This window comes from Haemaphysalis longicornis, unplaced genomic scaffold, assembly GCF_048455015.1.
Source record: "Haemaphysalis longicornis isolate Haplotype H1 unplaced genomic scaffold, Haemaphysalis longicornis Haplotype H1 scaffold_2, whole genome shotgun sequence".
NCBI lineage: Eukaryota > Metazoa > Arthropoda > Arachnida > Ixodida > Ixodidae > Haemaphysalis > Haemaphysalis longicornis.
Window position 1 is genome coordinate 237,669,618 of NW_027526295.1, and position 19,896 is coordinate 237,689,513.

Consider the following 19,896-nt stretch of genomic DNA (forward strand, 5'->3'; position numbering starts at 1 on the left):
CCGAAGTTTTTCTTCTGTGTTGGTGTTATAACGCCTTAAGACGACAGCCCCTAGTCATCACATAATACCAGGCGGCTTCTTATCACTGAATGAGGGCTGGCAGAGAAATCTCGGACAGATCCGTGTGCCGTCCGAGTAGCAGAGCGAGCAGTACTTGGAGTCGTCTGGCATGAAGTGCGATCGCCAGCTCAACAAAGGCCGGCAGTTCGCTGGACACATGTACGATTGGTACACGCGATTCGCATGCGACTGATCGTTACGACTGTCGCCACGACTAGTCGTACGCGTGAATTTGAGACGGCCCGATGCGCGCATGAGATGCGTCGTCGGCGTCGCTCCGCCCACTGTTTTTGCTCCATGGTCAACTACGATGATCGCTGAGCTGAATTTGTAGCTTCTGCGCGTTTGTTCGCAAGAAATGGATAAAGCAAGCAACCGTAAAGCGTTTTCTGCCTTCGGAAACAGTCCGCGCACACGCCGGCCGCACCTGCCAGCTCGGCACACTCAGCGGCTCGAACCGGCGCAGACCACGGTAGCAACGGTAGCAACCGCGCTTGTCGCTGCTCTTCTGAATCAATCTGATCGCTAAAAAGTTCTACATGCGAGAAAGTAGGTGTTAGTGTGGTGAAAAATTGTGCTAGGGATTGTTGTCAGGGCTTATTTTAAAAGCGGCGATCAGATATATCTGCCGCGATGCAAGCCGGTCGCCGCGGCGCGCGGTGCGCCGAGCGGCCGAGAGATGGCGATACCTGCGCGGAAGCATCGAAACAGGCTACGCAGATGTTTCGGTCACCGATCACTCAAACGGCAGTTATAACTTAAATAGAGTTCCACATGCGAGAAAGGGGATGATAGTGTAGTGAAAAGTTGTGTTGCGGATTGTCATTCGCAGTTGCACAGATAGCAGCGATCAAATATCCGCCAGGATGCCGAGCCGACGCGAGCGACGCAAGCCGCCGTAGCCGATCGCGTGCGGCCGACGGGAAGCGATAGAAGCCGACACCGTTCCCTTTTCGGCACTCCGAGTTACAGCGGAACGTAGCACAAGTTGTGGGCATTGTTCCGCGCACAACGAGCGCACACAAAAAATCAAACGATGTAAATACAACCACGACCCCTTCCCGCTTGTGCGGGAGCTGTGGGGAATGTCGTCTGCTGCCCCTACTGGACTGCTTAGGGACTTGGCCGCTAGGGGATTGCGCACGCGCAGTGGGGTTGTGAAAGAGGCGGATTGATATCACGCCAAAGTACACGTAGAAATGCTAAAAACGCATTCCAAAAAAAAAAAATAAAAACTCATCAGTAGCCGGAGACGTGAGCGGGAATACCGTAACTCGCAATTTAAAATTTGTGCGCTTGCGGAGCGCCACCTGCTGAATGCAAAACCAACCTTGTGCCATAAAAACATTGCGGCGTGCGAACAAAGTACAAAACGTACTTCGCACTCCTTTCCTGCTCTTTGCTGTTTCGGCTGGTTCCGGCGGCGTGCGAAAAAAAGCACTAAACGTACTCCGCACTCCTCTGCTCTTGCTGTTCCGCAACTTCACCATTACGCTCCGTGGATCTGTTGTTCAGCTGTGTTCCGGCCTTTTTTCGTGCTCTTGGTGTGCGCCGTATGATGGGCCAGTGCATGAGCTACACAACTGGTTTTAAACTGAAGGTGATGAAGCACGCATTGATGCACATGGAAACCGCGCATCTGGCGGCAGTTCAGTGCTCACCCAGTGCGTGTACACTACAGGCGAAAACGAGAGGTTTTTGGGCGGTGAACAGGGATCGCCGTGTGTTTCTGGGCCCAAAGGAGGGAAGTTTCCCAGTGTGGGAAAAGAAATTTTGGAGTGCATTTATGGCACGGAAGACTGTGCGCTGTGGGCCGACAACAAATATGAAGCCGCAAGCGACTTCAGTGAGGATGACAGCTTTATGGCGAGTAGGGGGCCACAAGCATGTTGGGAATAAAACAGAAAATATATTACATAATTACCTACGCATTTTTATAAAAATGGTAAGCCTCTGGCAGTGCTTCTCTTAGCAACTTTATTGTATGAAATTTCAACTTTTAAAAAAATTGCAATTTTTTTTTCCCGCACAATGAATTCTCCCCCCAAATTCATGCCGAATTTTCTGGGAAAAAAAAGTGTGTTCATTATGTGGGTAGATACGGTATATTTGTGGCATTGAGGGTAATGGGCATGCCAGCTTACCTAGAGCCAAGGCTTGATCATACCCCTGTGCTGTGGCCCGTTTGCCCTAGGTCCTTTCCAGCATTACCAGAAAGTGTCCCTAATAAAACTTTCTGTATGCTGAAGTTTGTGCTAAATGGAGTGTTTAGCCGTGCTTGACTGGTTGCATCTTGACTCGTCTTCTTTATGTATGCGTTTAAAAGGAAGGGCCTTGGGTGTGCTCACTTGGTGACCACATTTCTGGGTGGTGATTCGAGCCCATTGGCCCTGTGAAAGCGCGAGAGAGACTGCAGTGTGACCCTGAGCTAAGCCGTGGTCTTTCTCTGCAGGTGTTTGTGGCCAACCCCAACAAGCCCAAGCCCATCCTGGACATCCTGCTCCGCAACAAGGACAAGCTGGTGGACTTCCTGAGCAAATTCCACACGGACCGCTCGGACGACGAACAGTTCAACGACGAGAAGGCCTACCTCATCAAGCAGATTCGGGAGCTGAAGCCCCTCGAGGGGGACTGCGCAGCGGCCGCCACACAGAGCCCCCAGGGCCACTGAGAAGGGCGGGGCCGAGTCTGGCACTCGGGGCGGGGGTCGCGTTGTCCGTGCGCAGCAGCGTGGTGTGCTGATGTTGCCGTTGCCACCTTACACTATATTCCTTCGCCTTGTTTCGCACGAGAGAGAGAGAGCCGATAAACGTGCCCCCACATTCTGGAGGAGATGTTTTCGCTAACTGGAATTTGAGGACCCTAACAGTACGAGTCTGTTTCTTTGCCCCCCACCCGCCTGTTTGCACCGCGTTTCTTCGGGGTGTCCGAGGGACAGTGACGTTTCTGTCACATTCCACGCTTTGCAAAGGCTCGTCTTGGAGTGTACGAGGCCATACTAACTGGAAGGAGTCGATGTCTGTGTGCCGTAACAAAAACTAGGCTAGCTTCAAGTGCCGACAGCACGCCCTGTTGCACCACTGTACGTGCACGACAGGTGTGCGCCCTGTCTGTCACTTCCTTACGGGGCATTGCACAGCAGGCATTAATTGCCACGAGAGTGCCCGGTAAAAACTGCACGTGGCACCGGGTGCATCTGCGGCGGTGCCCAATGAACTGGAACACTGCTCAGGATGGCACGGCGATCACGTCAGGAGACTGCGGACACAAGAGGAATTCGTGTAGCACGAAGGTCATGGAATGCAAAATGTATAATTCTAGCTCCACGCCACAGAGATGCTCGAAGCTTTTCAGCATTTGGCTAGCCCCCCAAATCGGGGAATTGGTCAGAATGGATGGTGAGGAGATGGCTTGTGCTTGCACAAGAATCCAGAATCTGCATTTTTAAAGAGGAGGACATGGGACCCCGTCACGAGTCTGCTGAAAAAATAGCTTGAGGCCATCACCAAAGGAGCAGGCCCTTGAGCATTGCGAGTAAGCACGCTTGCATGCCTTGCAGGCTTGAGTGAAGCTAACACAAACTACCAGCCAATTGAGTGCAATATATATAATGGTTGTACCAAGCTACACAAAGTTGCTTTGTAAAGGTTAGGATCTAAAACGTGAAGCTTCTCACTTTCAAAAATCTCTGAACAATGTGTGGCTGAAAAAAAAAAAAGGGTGCTGCAGTCATTCCTGAATGTCCCCGACATCGTCTGAAGAAGCGGGTCGCCCTTGTTTTGTTCCCAGCCATGTACGAACCTTTGTACCCCTGTATAAAACACGCTTGTTGAGGAAATAGGGCACAGGTGAACCTGCATGCGACAGCAGCAACATACACTGATTAGGCTGTAGATTAGGACAGCACTACAAATTTTTTGTGCTGTCCGCTTTTTTTTATCCCTTGCTTTCCCCCTCCCCCCTTGAATTTGTACTGCTGTGTTCGATCCCTCTCAGTTGGCTGTGTAAGCACATCAGCAAATAATGCTGTTCAGACTTCATGTTGTGGTGCCTATGCATAGATTGTATGTGGGAAAACCTTAGCCTTTGTCAAGGCACGCTGTCCCATTGTCCTTGAGTGAGGTGTTCATTGGAGCGAGTCATTTATGCAAGTCGTCTGCCAGAAAGGTCGGTGGAGGGTCCAGTCAGAGGAGGCCTGTTGCGCTTTGTTCTTGCCCCTCCCCCCCTGTACTGTGGCAGCATGCTAGGTTTCTAAATAAAAGGCATAGGTTAATGGCTTTTCTGCGCAAAGCCAGTTCACATTTGTTGCACACACTCTTAGACCCTGTCACGTCTGAGGTGCACGGTACCTCCTTCCTGGGCCTCTTAAAATGGCTTGTCTTGGCTACTCAACTCGGGCTACAACCTGATGCAAGCCTGTTGTGCGCAGATGCAAGTGCAGAAGCAGGAGATGTGCGTATTAAACATTTGGCTGTGTGGGGTGTAGGAGCTGTCACTAAGGGGACTGTTTGTTTTCACCGAAGGTGGTGCCTGCTTTCTTTTCCTCCCGCTTGCTAGACGGTCTTTGTCACCTATGGCTTACGCAGGTAGAAGAGCATTGTGGTGTGCAGTTTGTAGCCAGGTTTTCGTCTGCGAGTGGCTGCTGGGCCGCCAGTCTGTTGCTGGACTTTCAACGGACTGAGGCCACCCTTTTGTGCGATTGCTGGGTGCTCGCCGCCCAGGAACCCGAAGGAAGAAGAGCTACAGTGAGACGGTGCAGATTTTAAAACAAATCGCGAGTAATATTTATATCGCTCATAGTTCCGTTCATAAATAAAAGCCAAAACAGACCCATTTCCTGAGTTGCACATGCCTTCATTGTTGCCTGAAGGCCCCCTGGGACACCCACCGCCCGTTTCGGTGACTAATGTCTGGCTTGTTTTACTCGCAGCGACAATGCGAGCTGCTCTAAGGTCGTGCCGGCTTTTCTGTATGACTGACCGCTTCCACAGGATCCTAGTGTTCTTTTGGTGGGTCCGTGCAGATGCGCGCGTAAGTAACGACTTGCGGGTGAATGCAGCCGCAGGTAGAGCAAATACTACCCTCGTGGTCGCAGTCTACACATCAACGATCCGTCTTCGGTATGTGCTGCGTGAAGCGGTACAGCCACACCGTGTCTATGCCGTCGCCGTGGGACTCGTCCGCTTTGAGCGTAGGCAAAGGGAAGCGGCAGGCTACCACCCAGCTCCCGGGCCTCAGTTCGCGCAAAAGTTTCCGCTCGAGCGGTGCCATCATTTCTTCGACGCCGAACACGACCACGTTGTCGAAGGGCACTAGGGAGAATTTCCAGAGGTCTGCTCGCTCAAAGCGCGGCTTCAACACCGGGTAACCGTCACTCGCGAGAGCTTTGATTTTCGAGTAGGCCACCAACCAAGGGTTCAGTTCGACTCCGACGCACGGTGCAAAGCCTCGCCTGGCGGCCTCGAAGACGATTCGGCCGTCTCCACTTCCCAAGTCGACGAGAGCAGATCGCCGAGTCCGCCTGCACAGCACGGAAAGCACGTTGCGCACCTGGGCGTCCGTCGCCGGCACGTACGGAAGGCAGATCTTGCGAAAGGCAGGCGACACGAAAGGCGCGGCAACTGCTAGAATACCTAGGGCGCCGCAGCCGGTCACCGCGATTGCCACCTTGCCCAACCACTGCCGAGTATTTGACACGGGCTCCAGCGGCTGCGGTGCTACCTCCGCAACCCCGAAGAGGGCACGTGCCGCTTCGTCCGCGGGCGCACGCATCGGTTCCTTCGATTACGCACCCGACCTTCCTCCGTTGCTAGTTGCCTTGAAAGCACAGCACCGAAAATATCCGCAAAATACTGAATATGGTACGAACACCTTTCCACTGTTTCGACCACGACCCGACCACGACCGGGTTGCGACAAAACGTCCGAACGACCGCCAGTGACCTGACGTTCAGGAACGGTGGACGAGCCCTACTGCGCATGCGCCAACTAGACATCAAAAAACAAAGAAAGCGACTTTTTTTTGCCGGATGTGACGTCATAATTAAAAAAAATGGCAGCTGTTGTACGTTTACTTTGCTGCGATCTTCTCGGCGTGATTTTTGTCTGCCGTTGCAGCGGTGCATGGGTGTTCGGCTTGCGATTGTGATAAGGGCGCTCTCAAAGAATTTCTGGAGAGCGCTCACGGTGGTGTGCAGCGTGTGATTGAGACGCTGAGTGTGTGCGGCCGCCTTATTTGCGCGTAGTGCGTTACGACGGTGAACACGGGCGTTCTGCATAAGTTGTGCCGCCTCGATTTGCGAGAGTGATGAGTGCGCTCGCGACAAGCTTCTGCGCTGCATTTTATTAGAGCACCGTGTTGAGGCCGCTGGGCGTTTCGTCTCCGATGTGCGAGTGCGCGTATGCCTTCAACATCAAACGGCGGTGCTATCATGGCCAGCCGCGAACGATCGTTCGCACGAAACTCTTGTCGCTCACCACACGGTCATTGACTAAGAAATATCAAGACAAGACTATTGCGACCGGCCAGCCACGAGCGATCGTTCGCACGAAACTATTGTCGCTCACCACACGGTCGTTGACTAAGAAATAACAAGACTATTCCGACCTACAGGCTACAAAGGTGATTCCTGCGCGTCGCTTTGGTTCGTCGAACCCCGTGTCTTGTAATCGCTGCGTGCTGTCATAAGCTCTTGACATTATATTCAGGAGGTCATGGTCCTGCTGCATATTCTTAAATCATTGCAAAGGACTCTTGGCGCGCAGAAATGAAAAGTTTGTAATTATCCACGTTAGTTTCGTTGGTCTCCAGAGGGTTGCTTTCCTGACGAGCGTATTGATGCGTATATATCGCGGTATGGGAGCTGTACAAATGTGTTGACGGATGTGGACGGGCACACTTTGTAGCTGTTCTTGGGGCGCTGGATATACGAGGAGTTCAAGGGTGTCTCGTCTGGTAGGTGGTTGAGGCGGGAGGTTTGGGAGTGATGGTAAGCTTCGTGCAGTTTATCTAAGGTATTATGTACTTCCAGTTCGACCAACTTGCACGTGGGTGTCGAGAGGGCACTGTTCGGTCCGTGAAAATATTTATTTCGCCCACCACCATATTTGGTGCCCGTTTGTGCTTCTGCGATCAGCCTTCGTCGTGTTCTGCTTGAGCGTACACAGTGACAAAGTTTGATAACCGTAGCGGGACCCCGCACGACATGCGGCAGTGGGCCAAATTAACATTCTCAAATGCTATTTCCATAACACTGTTGGACACGAATTCTTGTAACTTTGTTCCTCCTGTGGCTGCACAGCCCGTCACCATGATGCACAGCATATACTGAAAGTCACGTAGTTTGTTGTTCCTATTTCAATGTATCTTGATGGTACATAGGGCAGACAAAGCCCTAACAGGCGGTGGTGGGAGCATGCCGCATTGGTGACGACTTGAACAGAAACCGATTTGGTGCTCCACTCCAAGACTCGACTCAATGCACGCCAGGTGGCTGCATGCCAGAATTTGATACGACGAGAGTGCTGAAGTTGTATGGCACAAAACAGGAACGAGAAATCTTTGAGGCCTATGTGATAAAGGTGGGAGACAGATGCACTATAGAATACTGAATAATTAGTGTGAAGTGTGCAGCAGCTGTAATTGCTTTTTATACATGTGGTGTTAAAGCAGTGTCACATGAGGGTTTTGTTTACTTTGTAATCACTCTCAGAGGGAAATGAAGCTTCGTTGATGAAGCTTTCCTCTATCCTTTCCTTGAGTCATGCCTGACATTTGACCAAAATTTCCAAGATGAAGTCTCAACTAACCTGCATAGCCACCTTCATTCAGTTCACTGTTTTGATGCATATTTAAGCACAAAACCCTGGGACGTCTGCCATTAATCACTCATAAAAAACCCTTGATGCCCGCCACACTCACCACTACCACTTCCACAACTTTGCAAAAAACAGATGCAAGCACAGCCATGACAGATTCCACCGTGCTTCCCAGTAAGCATGTCCCTTTATCAAGAAGGATTCATCACACCTCAAGTACACTACGACGCATACAAAAGCTAGTGATCATCTACCTCATCTGGACATCACGCCTTTCTACAAGGGAATGAGGCGGCACACACTGCTGCCCTCAAATTTACTAGCCACGGATTCGTAGAAAGCAGAAAAGACCTGCCAGATTCCCTCGCGAACCTCTAAGTCCAAAGCCGTTTTACAGATGCCTACAAACCCACACATACTACAACACAACATATTACCCAACACGTGCCCCTATGAATGCCCACCCTGCAAAGGAAGGAAGGAGAGAGAGAGAGAACAAACACTTATTTCTAAGTCCAGGTCCTAATTTGAAAGTTCAATTTACCGGATCCGCGTAGTACTCCTGAATGCCTGGTCCTAATTTGAAAGTTCAATTCACCGGATCCACGTAGTACTCCAGAATGTCCGTGCGGATCCGGTGCACGTGTTTGTAGAGAGCTTCCTGGGCAGCCTAAATGTTCACTGTCGGCGGGGGAGACAGCCAGAGCTCCCAGGAAGTGATGAAAGTGAGGGATTGGGTAAGAGATGGTGGGGTGAAGTCCCAATTAGAATGAGGGACGGATGGGTAGAAAGAACACCTGGGGCAGGAAGGATGGCCAGGGCGCCGATAGATGCGGTGAAGAATGTGATGGGAGGGGAGTGAAGAGGTTTAAGCCTCTCGAATGAGGCACGCAGCCTCACGAGTTAGACAGGAACTGGGGGGTGGGTACAGGGTGCGTGATAGGCATTGGGCGTTTAATTGGTAATGGTGGGAAGCACGGTGTTGAGTACGAACCGTCGGCGGGTGGTACAAGGTTGGCCAGGACATGGGCGGACCTGGGAAAGGTACTCGGGTGAGCGCGTCTGCTAAGGCGTTTCCGCACATGCCAGCGTGGCCAGGAACCCAAACCAGTGTGAAGCGTGGCCAAGGATTCGATGCAAGTATCGAAGTGACGAAATCAGTGGTGTGTGGGTGGGTCTCATGGTTAGCGAAATTACGAAGTGCTGACTGACAGTCGGAGAAGATATATACTGGCGTGGTGGTAGGAACATTAAGAGTAGCATGCTCTATTGCAAGGGCAATGGCGTATTCTTCGAGGGAGGTCGAATCCGGTGGAGGAAGAAAGGAAAGCATAGCAGTGTTTAAAGAAGGGAGTAGGAGAAATGAAGCCATGCCCATTGAGTTTGAGGGTATGTAGGAGATAGTAAAGGGAAGACAGAGCGGTTAAGCATCCAATCAACTGCACCCAATGCTTATCAGTGATTTCAAAGAAATGCGTCAAACTTGCATGAAACACCTTACTGCATTTTTAACTATCGTTCATGAAATTATTTGTGTAAATTATACACTTATACTCAAGTGACCAGGCAGTATATTTGAAGGTGTGTGAACATTCGCAACTTAGAATACTGTGCGAGTACTTTTTGATATTCGATTTGCAGCTCTGTTTCAAATATTTGAAATTTACAAATAGTAGAGGAACGAATGTTTGCTCTATCTGAAGATGTGGAAACTTTCAAGCTTCACTACATGGTAAGACCTTGCGGGTTGGTTTTTCTGCATGACACCGAAGCCGTGCCAAAAGCCTAATGCAGAAGCCTTGCACCAAGCAAGTGTTCACTAACTGTGCTGTATGTTAGGTCAAGTGCCACACTACAAAAGCAAAATTTATAATCTAAAATAGCTTTCCTATAAATATAATAGCAGAAGTGAGAAATAAAACGTTATTGCTGGCTTGTTGGTGAGGTCCCACCGGCAACTAGCATGCGCAGCTTCCTTTCAATCATTGAGGAGAGTGGGGGGACTGCTGCCTATCATATTAAATATGCCTAATATGCTTACTGTGTTCACAGCATTTTGAGGAGCCCATATTTCTTTATCTCAATATATGCAAAATTCTTGTTGCACTGGTTTGCATGTCTATGTTTTATTTTCTCTGTTACATTAAATTTTTTGTATGTCAAGCGCAAGTACCTGAACAGAGATGTGTCTAGTTCTGACTGCCTAAGCTGTCTTTTTTGGTGTAGTTATGTTTTATACACTCTAGAAACACCAAAACAAAGATAGTGTGGTTTGAAAATATTCAATTCGCAGCCAGCTTTTACTATTCGTATTCAAAAATATTTTATTGAATTCACAGCCAAGTTTAACTTGTGTTCAATTCACAGACGCAAAGTTGATAATCACACACCTCTAAATATATATACAAAAGGTAAGTTGTCGTTTGTAGTGACAAGAAACACTCAGCTGCAGTGGCGTCGCTAAGGGGGGGCCGGGGGTCCCTGGGCCCCTACAATGTGCAATGCTGACGTCGAAAACTGGAAGACAACTGTAACGAGACCAAAGCTTTGGCCTGTTCAATTTACGTCCCCACCAGTCTATTCAAATTTGTTTCCTGGTACAATGGAAGAAAGCGAGGAGAATTTTGGCATCCAGGAATGTCGCGGTAGTCGAGGATGGGTGCGGCTTAGGAGTTAATTGGCTGCAGGGTGAGCGGAGGCAAACAAGGAACGATTCCTGGAGAGGGGGTGCGTCGGTATACGACTGCGACGCTCGGAGGGGTGTAGCGAGCGAGCTTGTTTTTCAATGGGACGACAGGGGCCTAACAAAGCCCCTTCATCACGTCCAGGACCACTGTTGGGGCGGCGGATGAGATCAGTAGGGGGGAGGAGTGAAGGGGGAGGCATCCAAGCCTACGAGACTTTGGTCATGTGTCCTCGGCGGTTATTTATGTGACTTTTTTTACGCACATCAGATGTTGTGTACGGGTCATGGTGAATGTTTAGCATTTTCTGGAGTCTTCGCAGTGACGCGTTGGAGACCATGTACCCCGGTCCGGTTGTCATATTTTCAGAAGGAAACAACGGTGAAAATGACCTGAAAAAAAAAAATATGGGGAAGATTGAATCTTGAGGAAGCGGGGACTGATAATTAAAACGAAATGAAAGTAAGTGTGAAACATGCAATGAAGGTTGGTGCGGGGGAGCTAACTGTACAAATTAAGCCTGTGTTGAGAGGAGGGGTGGGAGCTCAGGTGTTCAACATTAGGTGAGACAAATGGGTTGTCGCGATTTCCCCTTGGTTGCACCCGATTCCTTCAGTGCTTGCACTAACCAACCAATTCGCAATTTAAGCAATTGCAAAGGATCTGATATCGGGTGTTGATAGCTCATTTTTTATGTCGTTGACTTTCCTTCATCGTGCCCAGTGACGCAGCCAGCACATGGCAATTGTACGAAGATGGCATTATATGGAAGGGGCGTATCCCATGCGGCCCCGTGTATGTAAACTAAAAGAACGGACGAGTAGCTTGTTGAACAAATTATGCAAGAAATAGAACAGTTATGTAGGCATTAATTTTATTTACCAAACTTTTAATCAGGTAAATCTACGTTTTTTTATTTCATTCCCCTGTAAGTTAAGAGCAATATAAATGAGTATCTGCGTTGCGCACATAAATAAAGCGGATAGCCGTGTGTTCATGTTCTTTCCATTTTACCATGGTTTCCGAGTGACCGTCCCAAGGAGTTCTAAGTGAAGAAATAGTTGAAGCTGATGACCTAAATATTTTGCTCTGGTAGGTTCATCATCTAGGTGGAGGGTGAGAAAAAAAAGGACAGGACAACGAAATTAAGTGCATAACAAAAAGTTAAACACCAGGTACGTCACCCACTTTCTATCATTAGGCATTCGATCCGCTGAGTGCTCCCATCCCGGAACATGGTCGGGAGACCACACGATAATTGAGGTGGGAGTGAGGGGCAGTTTCTGTGTTAGTGAAAGCGTTCTGCTGAGTGCTTTGTGAACATTACTAGAAAAAAAATTTTGAAGACTGTGCGACAAAGGACAGGACGCCCGGTGTGGTATACAAGATTTTTGAGCTGAGTGCCCCTCCGCATGCAGTGGGGAGGAAAAATCTACTGGAACAACTCAGGCAGCACAACGACGACGTCTGGCTGCAAAACATCAGACCGCAAAAGAGACTTCGGTGAAACGCTCCAGAAGCGTGACCAACTGGAGGAAAAGTTGCAAAGAACCTAAATCCTTCCCTACGAACCCTCCACTTGTGTACATGCAGGCACCGCGCTCCACAGCGAGGCACTTTGTGAGTGACTGGCGCTACAACGCGACCCCAGTCACCCCTGAAGGAAGAGGGAATCGAGATGGGTCCCAAACGTCTTGTTCTTGGTTATTACTTTTGGTTGGAGAGGGCGATATTATTTCCTCAGCTACTGGGAAAAGGTTGTTTCATCTAGGATCTGTCTTGAGCTAGCCGACTGTACAACGACGTCAATGAAATCGTCACCAACAAATCGGGATGGGCGCGACCGAACGGTTGTGACCCAGCGTGTGGCGCTGATACACTCGGGCCCGTACGAATCTGATATTTTACTCAAGAGTTCTTTCTTTATCGCTTCGTAACCTCCTTCGATTCAGATTTCCTTCATTGACTAGTGGCTGCTTCACTGGTAAGCCCGAACCTCACATTTTATACTTTATACTGTGTTCGTTTTCCCAAGACACCAATGTCAATTAACTTATTTGCAAATGTGTGGTGGAATCTTTTTACAACGTACGAAAGGAAACGACAACATTGTCGCAGACAAACATCCACACGACTAGCCGTGCACTGGCCGCTTAGACGACTCATGTACGGCCAGGCATCTCTTTCCCCGCTAAATGCTCCCTTTCTATCTGCTTCCATTCTCAGTAATCACATAACCATAGAAATAGAGACCCGACAATGTATCTATTTCAAACGTACTGAAATTCTCACTTAGAGAAATTTCCAGCAGTCGCATGCTGCCACAGAGGCTGCCTTTAGTGACAAACGGGCAGGCGCAGGCGGTTTTTCTTAATTTATGGGGCGGCCGTTTCCTTCACATTTTATACCACTTGTCCTGCACAATACTTGGAAATAGCTTTTTTTTAAGTCCGGCTGTTGTTTATTTGCTGGGACAACTTCTATTTCTCCCCCAGCCTTCTTTCACCAGGCTCCGCCTGTGGTCCTTCAAGCATAATTTGTTCAAGGTGTGTTCCTAGACACAGGAAAATTGATGCGAATGAAGCGACTATTTGTCTTGCATGTGTTGCCTTTAAACAGCCCTATCATTGCTGGCCACCCTCCTCCAGGCCCGCGGGACGTCTGCATGATTTAGTCAACACAACGGGCTGCAAAGCTTTCCAAACGCCTCTGGCGACCACCTTATAATAAGTGTCGTTGTCTGACGAGGCCCGAGACTCTCTCACACCTCCATTGCTCTTGCAGGCATCCATTCGCTTGGTATCGGCTGTAAGATGTGGTACTCTCACACTGCCGCATATCAGCCTTCACTTTTCCCCTAACCTACTTTGGTTTGGCACATTACACCCTGTGCTGCCGCAAGTAGCTCTTGGCCACTCCTTTCTCGACTGCTAATGGTGTTTTCGTGCTCACGAGTGACACACCATAATGCTCCTTACTGGTAGGATTTTTATCGATGCCTAATTCACTGAAAAGGTCAGTGTTGGGTATCAAGATCTGCACCAGAGTCGTCGTCTGGGGTTCTCTAAACCAAGCTCGTGTAGCTATTATTGCCTAAATAACACACGGCTTCTTATCTTGCTGCTTACTTTTCTAATATATTGCCAGTTCTTATAAATAACTACACATCAAGTATCCTGTGGCTTCATTTCGCATCGCATGTCGCATATTATGCATGCTTGCATTGACGTTTCGAAGCCCATGCATTCAGTAGCTGTAAAATTTTTTTTTTTACATTGGTATCCAAATGAAAGAAAAAATTTGTCGAGACCAGACGCTCTTGTCGCGCGATGAGAGCAATGCCAAGTGACAATAGTGACAGAAATCGCTTTTGGTAGCTTTAGTCGCAAGTGTGAACCAGCGTTCATATGCTAAGAGAAGACATTAATATTATCAATAATAACAATAACACTAGTTTTATTATTAATCATTGTTTTGTATATGTGAGGGGGAGACAAATTTTCTGGGCCTCGGGTGCAAGTTTACCCAGCAACGCCACTGCTCAGCTTCCATTGCCATCACTGCTGGAGAGAGAAAACTGACAAGCAAAACCTCATCCCTGACTAATTTCAGTTTTAAGTTGTAGTGGTACTTTTGTGCTGTTCGACAAGCAATCACTTATTTGCGGTAAGATTGCTGCAGGCAAGTCCTCAGTCACGCTAAACACAGAAGAAATGAACTTGAAAGCATTGCACATCATAAGATCTGTTCCTAAAAGTACCAACTGAAGTACAATATTGTTCTTCGGCATGTGACAGCACACATCAAGGGCATATTGGGTGAACTGTCCAGCATCTGTTGAATGCATTGCATTATACCAGCTTGAACGTGCCTTAGAAGGGATAATTTTAAAAGCGGTAACTTGAGAGGGCCCACGAAAAAAAAAATGCTTAGCACCAGGGCTAAGTGCAACTAGTTAATATTTTCTCATTCACTACTTGAGGCCTGGATGTGGATTAAGGCTTGGTTCCTACAGCCGGTAACAACAACAAAAAAAAAAAACTTTTGTCCTGTGCGCAGCCCTACCTCCCACCGGGCTGCATGTCCTATTATCAGCTGGCTTAAGGTTTCAGACCAACAAAGTGATTAGCAGACAGATTATGGGAGTTACTACACCTTCGCAATGGTGAACATTACCTGCCTGCCTCACGACTCCGAACACACAATTATACCTTCGCACAGGTTAACTCCGTTGTACTGGGACAAAAACACAGCCCTGTGGTCTACGTAGAAGTGGTCTACGTTTGCAGTGGCTAGCTTGGTTACGATGGGAGTGGTCATGCGCCATCCCAGTGCCCTCGTCTGACCGGCGTTGCTGCCTCTCGCCACGGTACGTAGGCGGCGAAACGCCCAGCGGCCTCAACACGGCGCTCTAATAAAACACAGTGCAGAAGTTCGACGGGAACGCACTCATCACTGTCGTAAATCGAGGCGACAGAACTGATGCAGAGCGCCCGTCGTCACCGTCGCAACGTACTACGCGAAAATTAGGCAGTCGCACACACTCAGCGTCCCGATCACACGCTGCACACCACCGTAAGTGCTCTCCAGAAGTTCTTCGAGAGCACCTTCGTCACAATCGTAAGCCGAACACCTATGCACCGCTGCAACGGCAGGCAAAAATCACGACGAGAAGAGCGCAGCGAAATGACCGCGCAACAGCTGCCATTTTTTTTTAACCATGACGTCACATCCGGCAAAAAAAAAACGCAGTGCCTATTCTGTGGACCAGTCCACAGGATAGTGTTCAGCTTTATTCTGTGGACCAGACCACAGAATAATGTTCAGCTTTATCCTGTGGACCATTTGAGGCGGCGCTTGGCGGTGCTGTTCGGCGCGGTCGTGTCGTGCAACATTTTTTTTTTTTTAGATACTTATTTCAGTTTCGTAACTGCGCCTTCCAGGGCGGGCACTCCGGTCGCGTGTTGCGCGGTGTCGGCGGCAGCGTTGACGGTGTGCGCCGGTCCGCTGAGCTAAATCCTCCCTGTTCTGTGCTGAGCTCTAAGTTGCGGTGTGTAGCAGAGTTACTCAATATAGACAGTTGCGAAACTCCGCTTCAGAATCCGGGCGGCGCTAGCCCCCCCACTCCGTGGAAGCCATGGAGGAAAGAAAAGCTTAGGAGAGGCCCTGACGTCACACCCAGCGCAGCCGGAAACGCCATTTCTGTAAGTCGAATGGCGGACCATTGGCCCTACATGCCATTGGCGGACTCTTTTTGCCTCTCTCTCTCGGTGCACCTTCTCCGCCTCCTCCGTCCTGTATCTCCTCTCTTGTCGTCTGCATCTGCCAGCGCCGAGCCGGCGGAAATCAGCTGATAGGCAGGTAGAAGGCCGTTTTGCAGCGCGTGACCGTGAACCTAAACGCGCGGTTACACTGTTACACGTCTTCAGTGTGGCCGCAGCAGGTTTGCGAAGCGGCTCGCTCTAACAATGCCGCAATGCTCGGTGCCAGGCTGCAAGTCGCGATCGGTACCCAAGGAATTGGGCGTCACTTTCCACCGGTTAGTGCATCATTCCGCTGACAAGTATTGCTGTACATTGGTGTGCATTCATCCTTTGTTTGCAATCGCCGCCGTTTATAGGTTCCCAAGCGATGGAGAACGCCGCAAACAGTGGGCGAACGCCGTGCGGCTACCGGACTGGAAAGTGCCCAAGTTTGCGTTGCAGTTTCACTGGCAATCCCAGAGATGACTAGTCAATTAAACGGCCGTTCTATATATATAGGTAAGCAGTACTTCATGCAGATTTCACGCTAAAAAATTGTAGAATGTTTTTACCGTTGTTCGCGTGCCTTCGATAGAATTTTTTGCGAAGGAGGAGGAGGAGGAGGAGGCAAAACATTTTATTGAGTAAAAAAAAAAATGAGAGGGTGGGTGGCGTCAATAAACTTTTTTTCGCCAAGTTTCAACTTGTCTCAGTGTCAATAAATTCAAGGTGATATCAGTTGAAAACGTTCATACACTAACCTCGCAGTATGAAGCGTTGAAAAGCGAAATCCAGAGCGAGACCACAAAAAGATCCAGATTCCAGATCCAGCACTCTTCCAGTCAACAGACGGACACCTACTAAGGTAATAGGACGATGGAATTATATCAACTGGGAATCTACCTTGTAACAGTTGCAAAGGCACTGCCGCGCATTGCCGGCCTAGCAAACTATATATTGCAGCGGCGATAACCAAAAAATTGAGTTGCGAATCGTTCGGTTGCAAGTCGCCTACGTACTGCACACCGTGTATCACTTCCCTAAAATCTACCTGACGGGTGTCCGCGCGTACGACGGGACGGCGCGTTCACGATATCTGCACTTCAATAGGCGCGTCGTGATCGCGACCGGAGCAAAAGCTTGACGCGGTACAAGGTGCACTTGCAAGTAGAAATTAAATGACATATTCACATCGGCGCAGCTGTCGCAACTCGCAGCATCCTTTTCGAGTTCCGCAAGACCACAGCGCAGCAAAGCGAAGCAGCAAAGCGAAGCAGCAATTTTCGCAATCGGACGACAAGGCAGGCGCTGCCTTTCCTCCATGACTGGCGAACGGCGGGCGGGCTGTTGCTAGGACGCCGTTGCTAACGCGACTTCCAATGGCCGCCGAAAACACGTGACTTCCTCCACACTTTTGCCAATGCGCGGGGATAGCTGGGGGCCTCTCCTAAGCTTTTTTTTCCTCCATGGTGGAAGCTGAGGGGCAAGTCGACGCGCGCGGCACCTAGGAGATGAAAACGGAACTTCGCTAAACTATTATTATTCAAAATTCTTCTGTAAATTAAAGATTGCTTTTTAAATTAAAACACAATAATTACGTAAAATTCACTTGTGTTTTTGCGGCTTTCCTTTTTATGACTTACGGCAGCAGCCGCAAGCACTTGAGTACTGCTTCAACGTCCTGCCGACAGACGACAGGCTAGTCAACTTGCCCCGTGCTTGCCCCGGCGCAGGGGGGCAACCGAAGACCGGCTTTCGATACATGGGGCCTATGGGGAGTTTCGCAACTGTCTATATCCAGTAACTCTGGTGTGTAGTGCATGCGTGTCTGCTCTACAAGTTTCTTCTTTTCGCGTGCGAGAACCTTGCTTCTTCAGCGCGCGGTTGTGCGGCCAACTTAACTTAGCGTTTTCTGCGTGGTTTGTCCACAGGTTTGTGATCTGGTTTACAAAAAACCTAGGCTATGAACCTAGTAACACATATTTTTGATGCCGATTTTGAACGTACTGCAACATTTTTTTAGCAAGCCTGCCCCGAAGTCAACTGAAGCCACGCCAAGCTTGTTGTTCGATAATAAACATGGAGGAAAGATAATAAACATTGCGACTACATATTACAAAGTTCGCGTGAGACAAATACGGCACAAACTGAGCGTCCTGTAGCGTTAAAACGGTCGGCATCATGTCATCGGGAGTTGAAGACGTTTCTTTGCCCGCCTAATTTTTGTGAACGTGAACTCGGCCGCATTGCGCCGCATCGTGGTCGTCGTGGTGTAGAATGTAGGGCTCGCCGCTTCGGAAGTCTGTTGATTTCGTGTGTTCTGTTATGCTGTGTACTAAATGCCTGACGACGACATTACGCTACCTGCATCGCTTGCTGTGCGTAAAGGGGAATGCTGTTCTGATTAACGGAGTTGAAACCGTCGGGGAGGGGGGAGGGGATAGAGGTATACAGCTTTGCTGTAAAAGTCTCTTGTCTTCGAAGCACGAAGCGTTCTAGCTCGAGGCGTAAAGGAGAGTCTCTGTGTTTTTCTTTTTTTTACTATGCTTTTTTTTTCTTTATTGCATATAGAACAAACAGGCACGTGAATGACTACGACGCTGGTTTAAAACACATCAGTGTCGGTTTAAAACCCGCTCACCGAACTTTGGTGGTCAAAAACTATCATACACATCGAAAGAAGACAATTCTTCTAAAATTGGTAACCACGTAAGTTACGAAGCGCTCTAGCGCGAGGCGTAAACGAGTGTCCGGGTGTTGTAGCACCGTGACATGAGAGGACGATTACGACGACGGGAGATGCCAGCCCCAGCCCCTAAAAAGAAGTAGGTGCCGACAGAAGTAACTGGAGCATGGGAGCTGTGGCCGAACCGCATAGGAGCACCGTGTAGTTGCACCGGCGCTAAACGAAAGGGGCAGAACACGCATGCGCGCCTGCCGACGGTGATAGCATTAAGAATTTTTCGGTTTTTCTTCATTAGGCTGCTTGGTTTTATTAAAAGCTTTTTAGCAAGAGATTTCCTCCTCGTTCATTTTGTAAAAGACATAAGCATGTGCCCCATGCACAATGCATGTACTGTTCCTGTAAATAAAGATTCCTATTATTATTATCCGCTCGTACAGCCGGCTGTGAGGTAGGTCGGGGCGCCAAGACAGCACATGAAAGAAAACAGCGTGTTTACGGAGTCACGAAACGTTTTCGTCCGCGGTCGTACAACCGAATGCACTGAAGAGGCAAAGTTCTCGCACAAGGGTAAAGACAAACGCAAGCGAAAAGAAGAAACTTGTAGAGCAGACACGCAACTACACACCGCAACTTAGAGCTCAGCGGACCGGCGCACGCCGTCAACGCAGCCGCCTTAAGTCCCTCCAACTCGCGACCAGAGCGCCCACCCGGGAAGGCACAGTCGGCGCAGTTACGAAACTGAAATAAGTATCTAAAAAAAAAAAAAAAAATGTTGCACGACACGACCGCGCCGAACAGAGAGAGAAGTGATTGGATGGAAGAAAGGAAAGGAAAGTGCACTGGGGATATTATTGAGCTCAGTAGGGAGCTCACCTGCATACAACCCAGTGCGGTGGGGAGGGGAAGAGGGGATAAAAGACTTGGGAGGAGGCTAGGGGTGGAATAGAAAAGGTGTGAAAGAGAAAGACAGGAAGAAAGGAGAGTGAGAGAGAGAGAGAGAGAGAAAGAGAGAAGAAAAAAAAAAGAAAAGAGGGGGGGGGGCACTACATAAGCGACAGCGGCACAAGTGTTCGTTGAGTAGCCTCAGCTACAGGCGCTGGGTTAGTCCAGTGGCCTCGAGGAATGCCAGGAGGTGTCGGAACACTTCACGACGGGAGCTGGCAGGACCCGTCGGGAACAGCAGGTCCTGCAGGTTTTGTCTGGGCCGTCCGAGACGCTGGAGTGCAGCCTGCAGCACTGCTCTGTGTGCTGCGTGCTCGGGGCAGGACAGGAGCAGGTGCTCCAGCGTCTCGGGTTCGGGGCAGTCGGCACAGGCGGGGGAGGCGCGTCGTCCTTGGTGGTGCAGCAGGGCCGCCACCTCGCAACAGTTGAGGCGCATCCGGAGCAGCAGGCTCCGGACGTCCCTG

The 19,896-nt window shown here is 49.4% G+C and overlaps 2 protein-coding genes across 2 annotated transcripts in view; one reads left to right on the top strand and one right to left on the bottom strand.

Moving 5' to 3' along the window:
- The window catches only part of Mo25 (calcium binding protein Mo25), a 28,568-nt gene extending 23,675 nt beyond the window's left edge, over window positions 1-4,893 (top strand). Inside the window, exon 8 of the mRNA XM_077699842.1 lies at window positions 2,513-4,893. Within this exon, the coding sequence (XP_077555968.1) occupies window positions 2,513-2,731 (219 nt within the window). The 3' untranslated portion in view covers window positions 2,732-4,893. The remainder of the gene's footprint in view (window positions 1-2,512) is intronic.
- Window positions 4,817-6,004, bottom strand: LOC144170204 (ATP synthase subunit C lysine N-methyltransferase). Its single transcript, XM_077699844.1, has one exon. It carries the CDS (start codon window positions 5,830-5,832, stop codon window positions 5,164-5,166), a length of 669 nt encoding a protein of 222 aa, XP_077555970.1. The 5' UTR covers window positions 5,833-6,004; the 3' UTR covers window positions 4,817-5,163.
- Window positions 6,005-19,896: the final 13,892 nt, after the last annotated feature.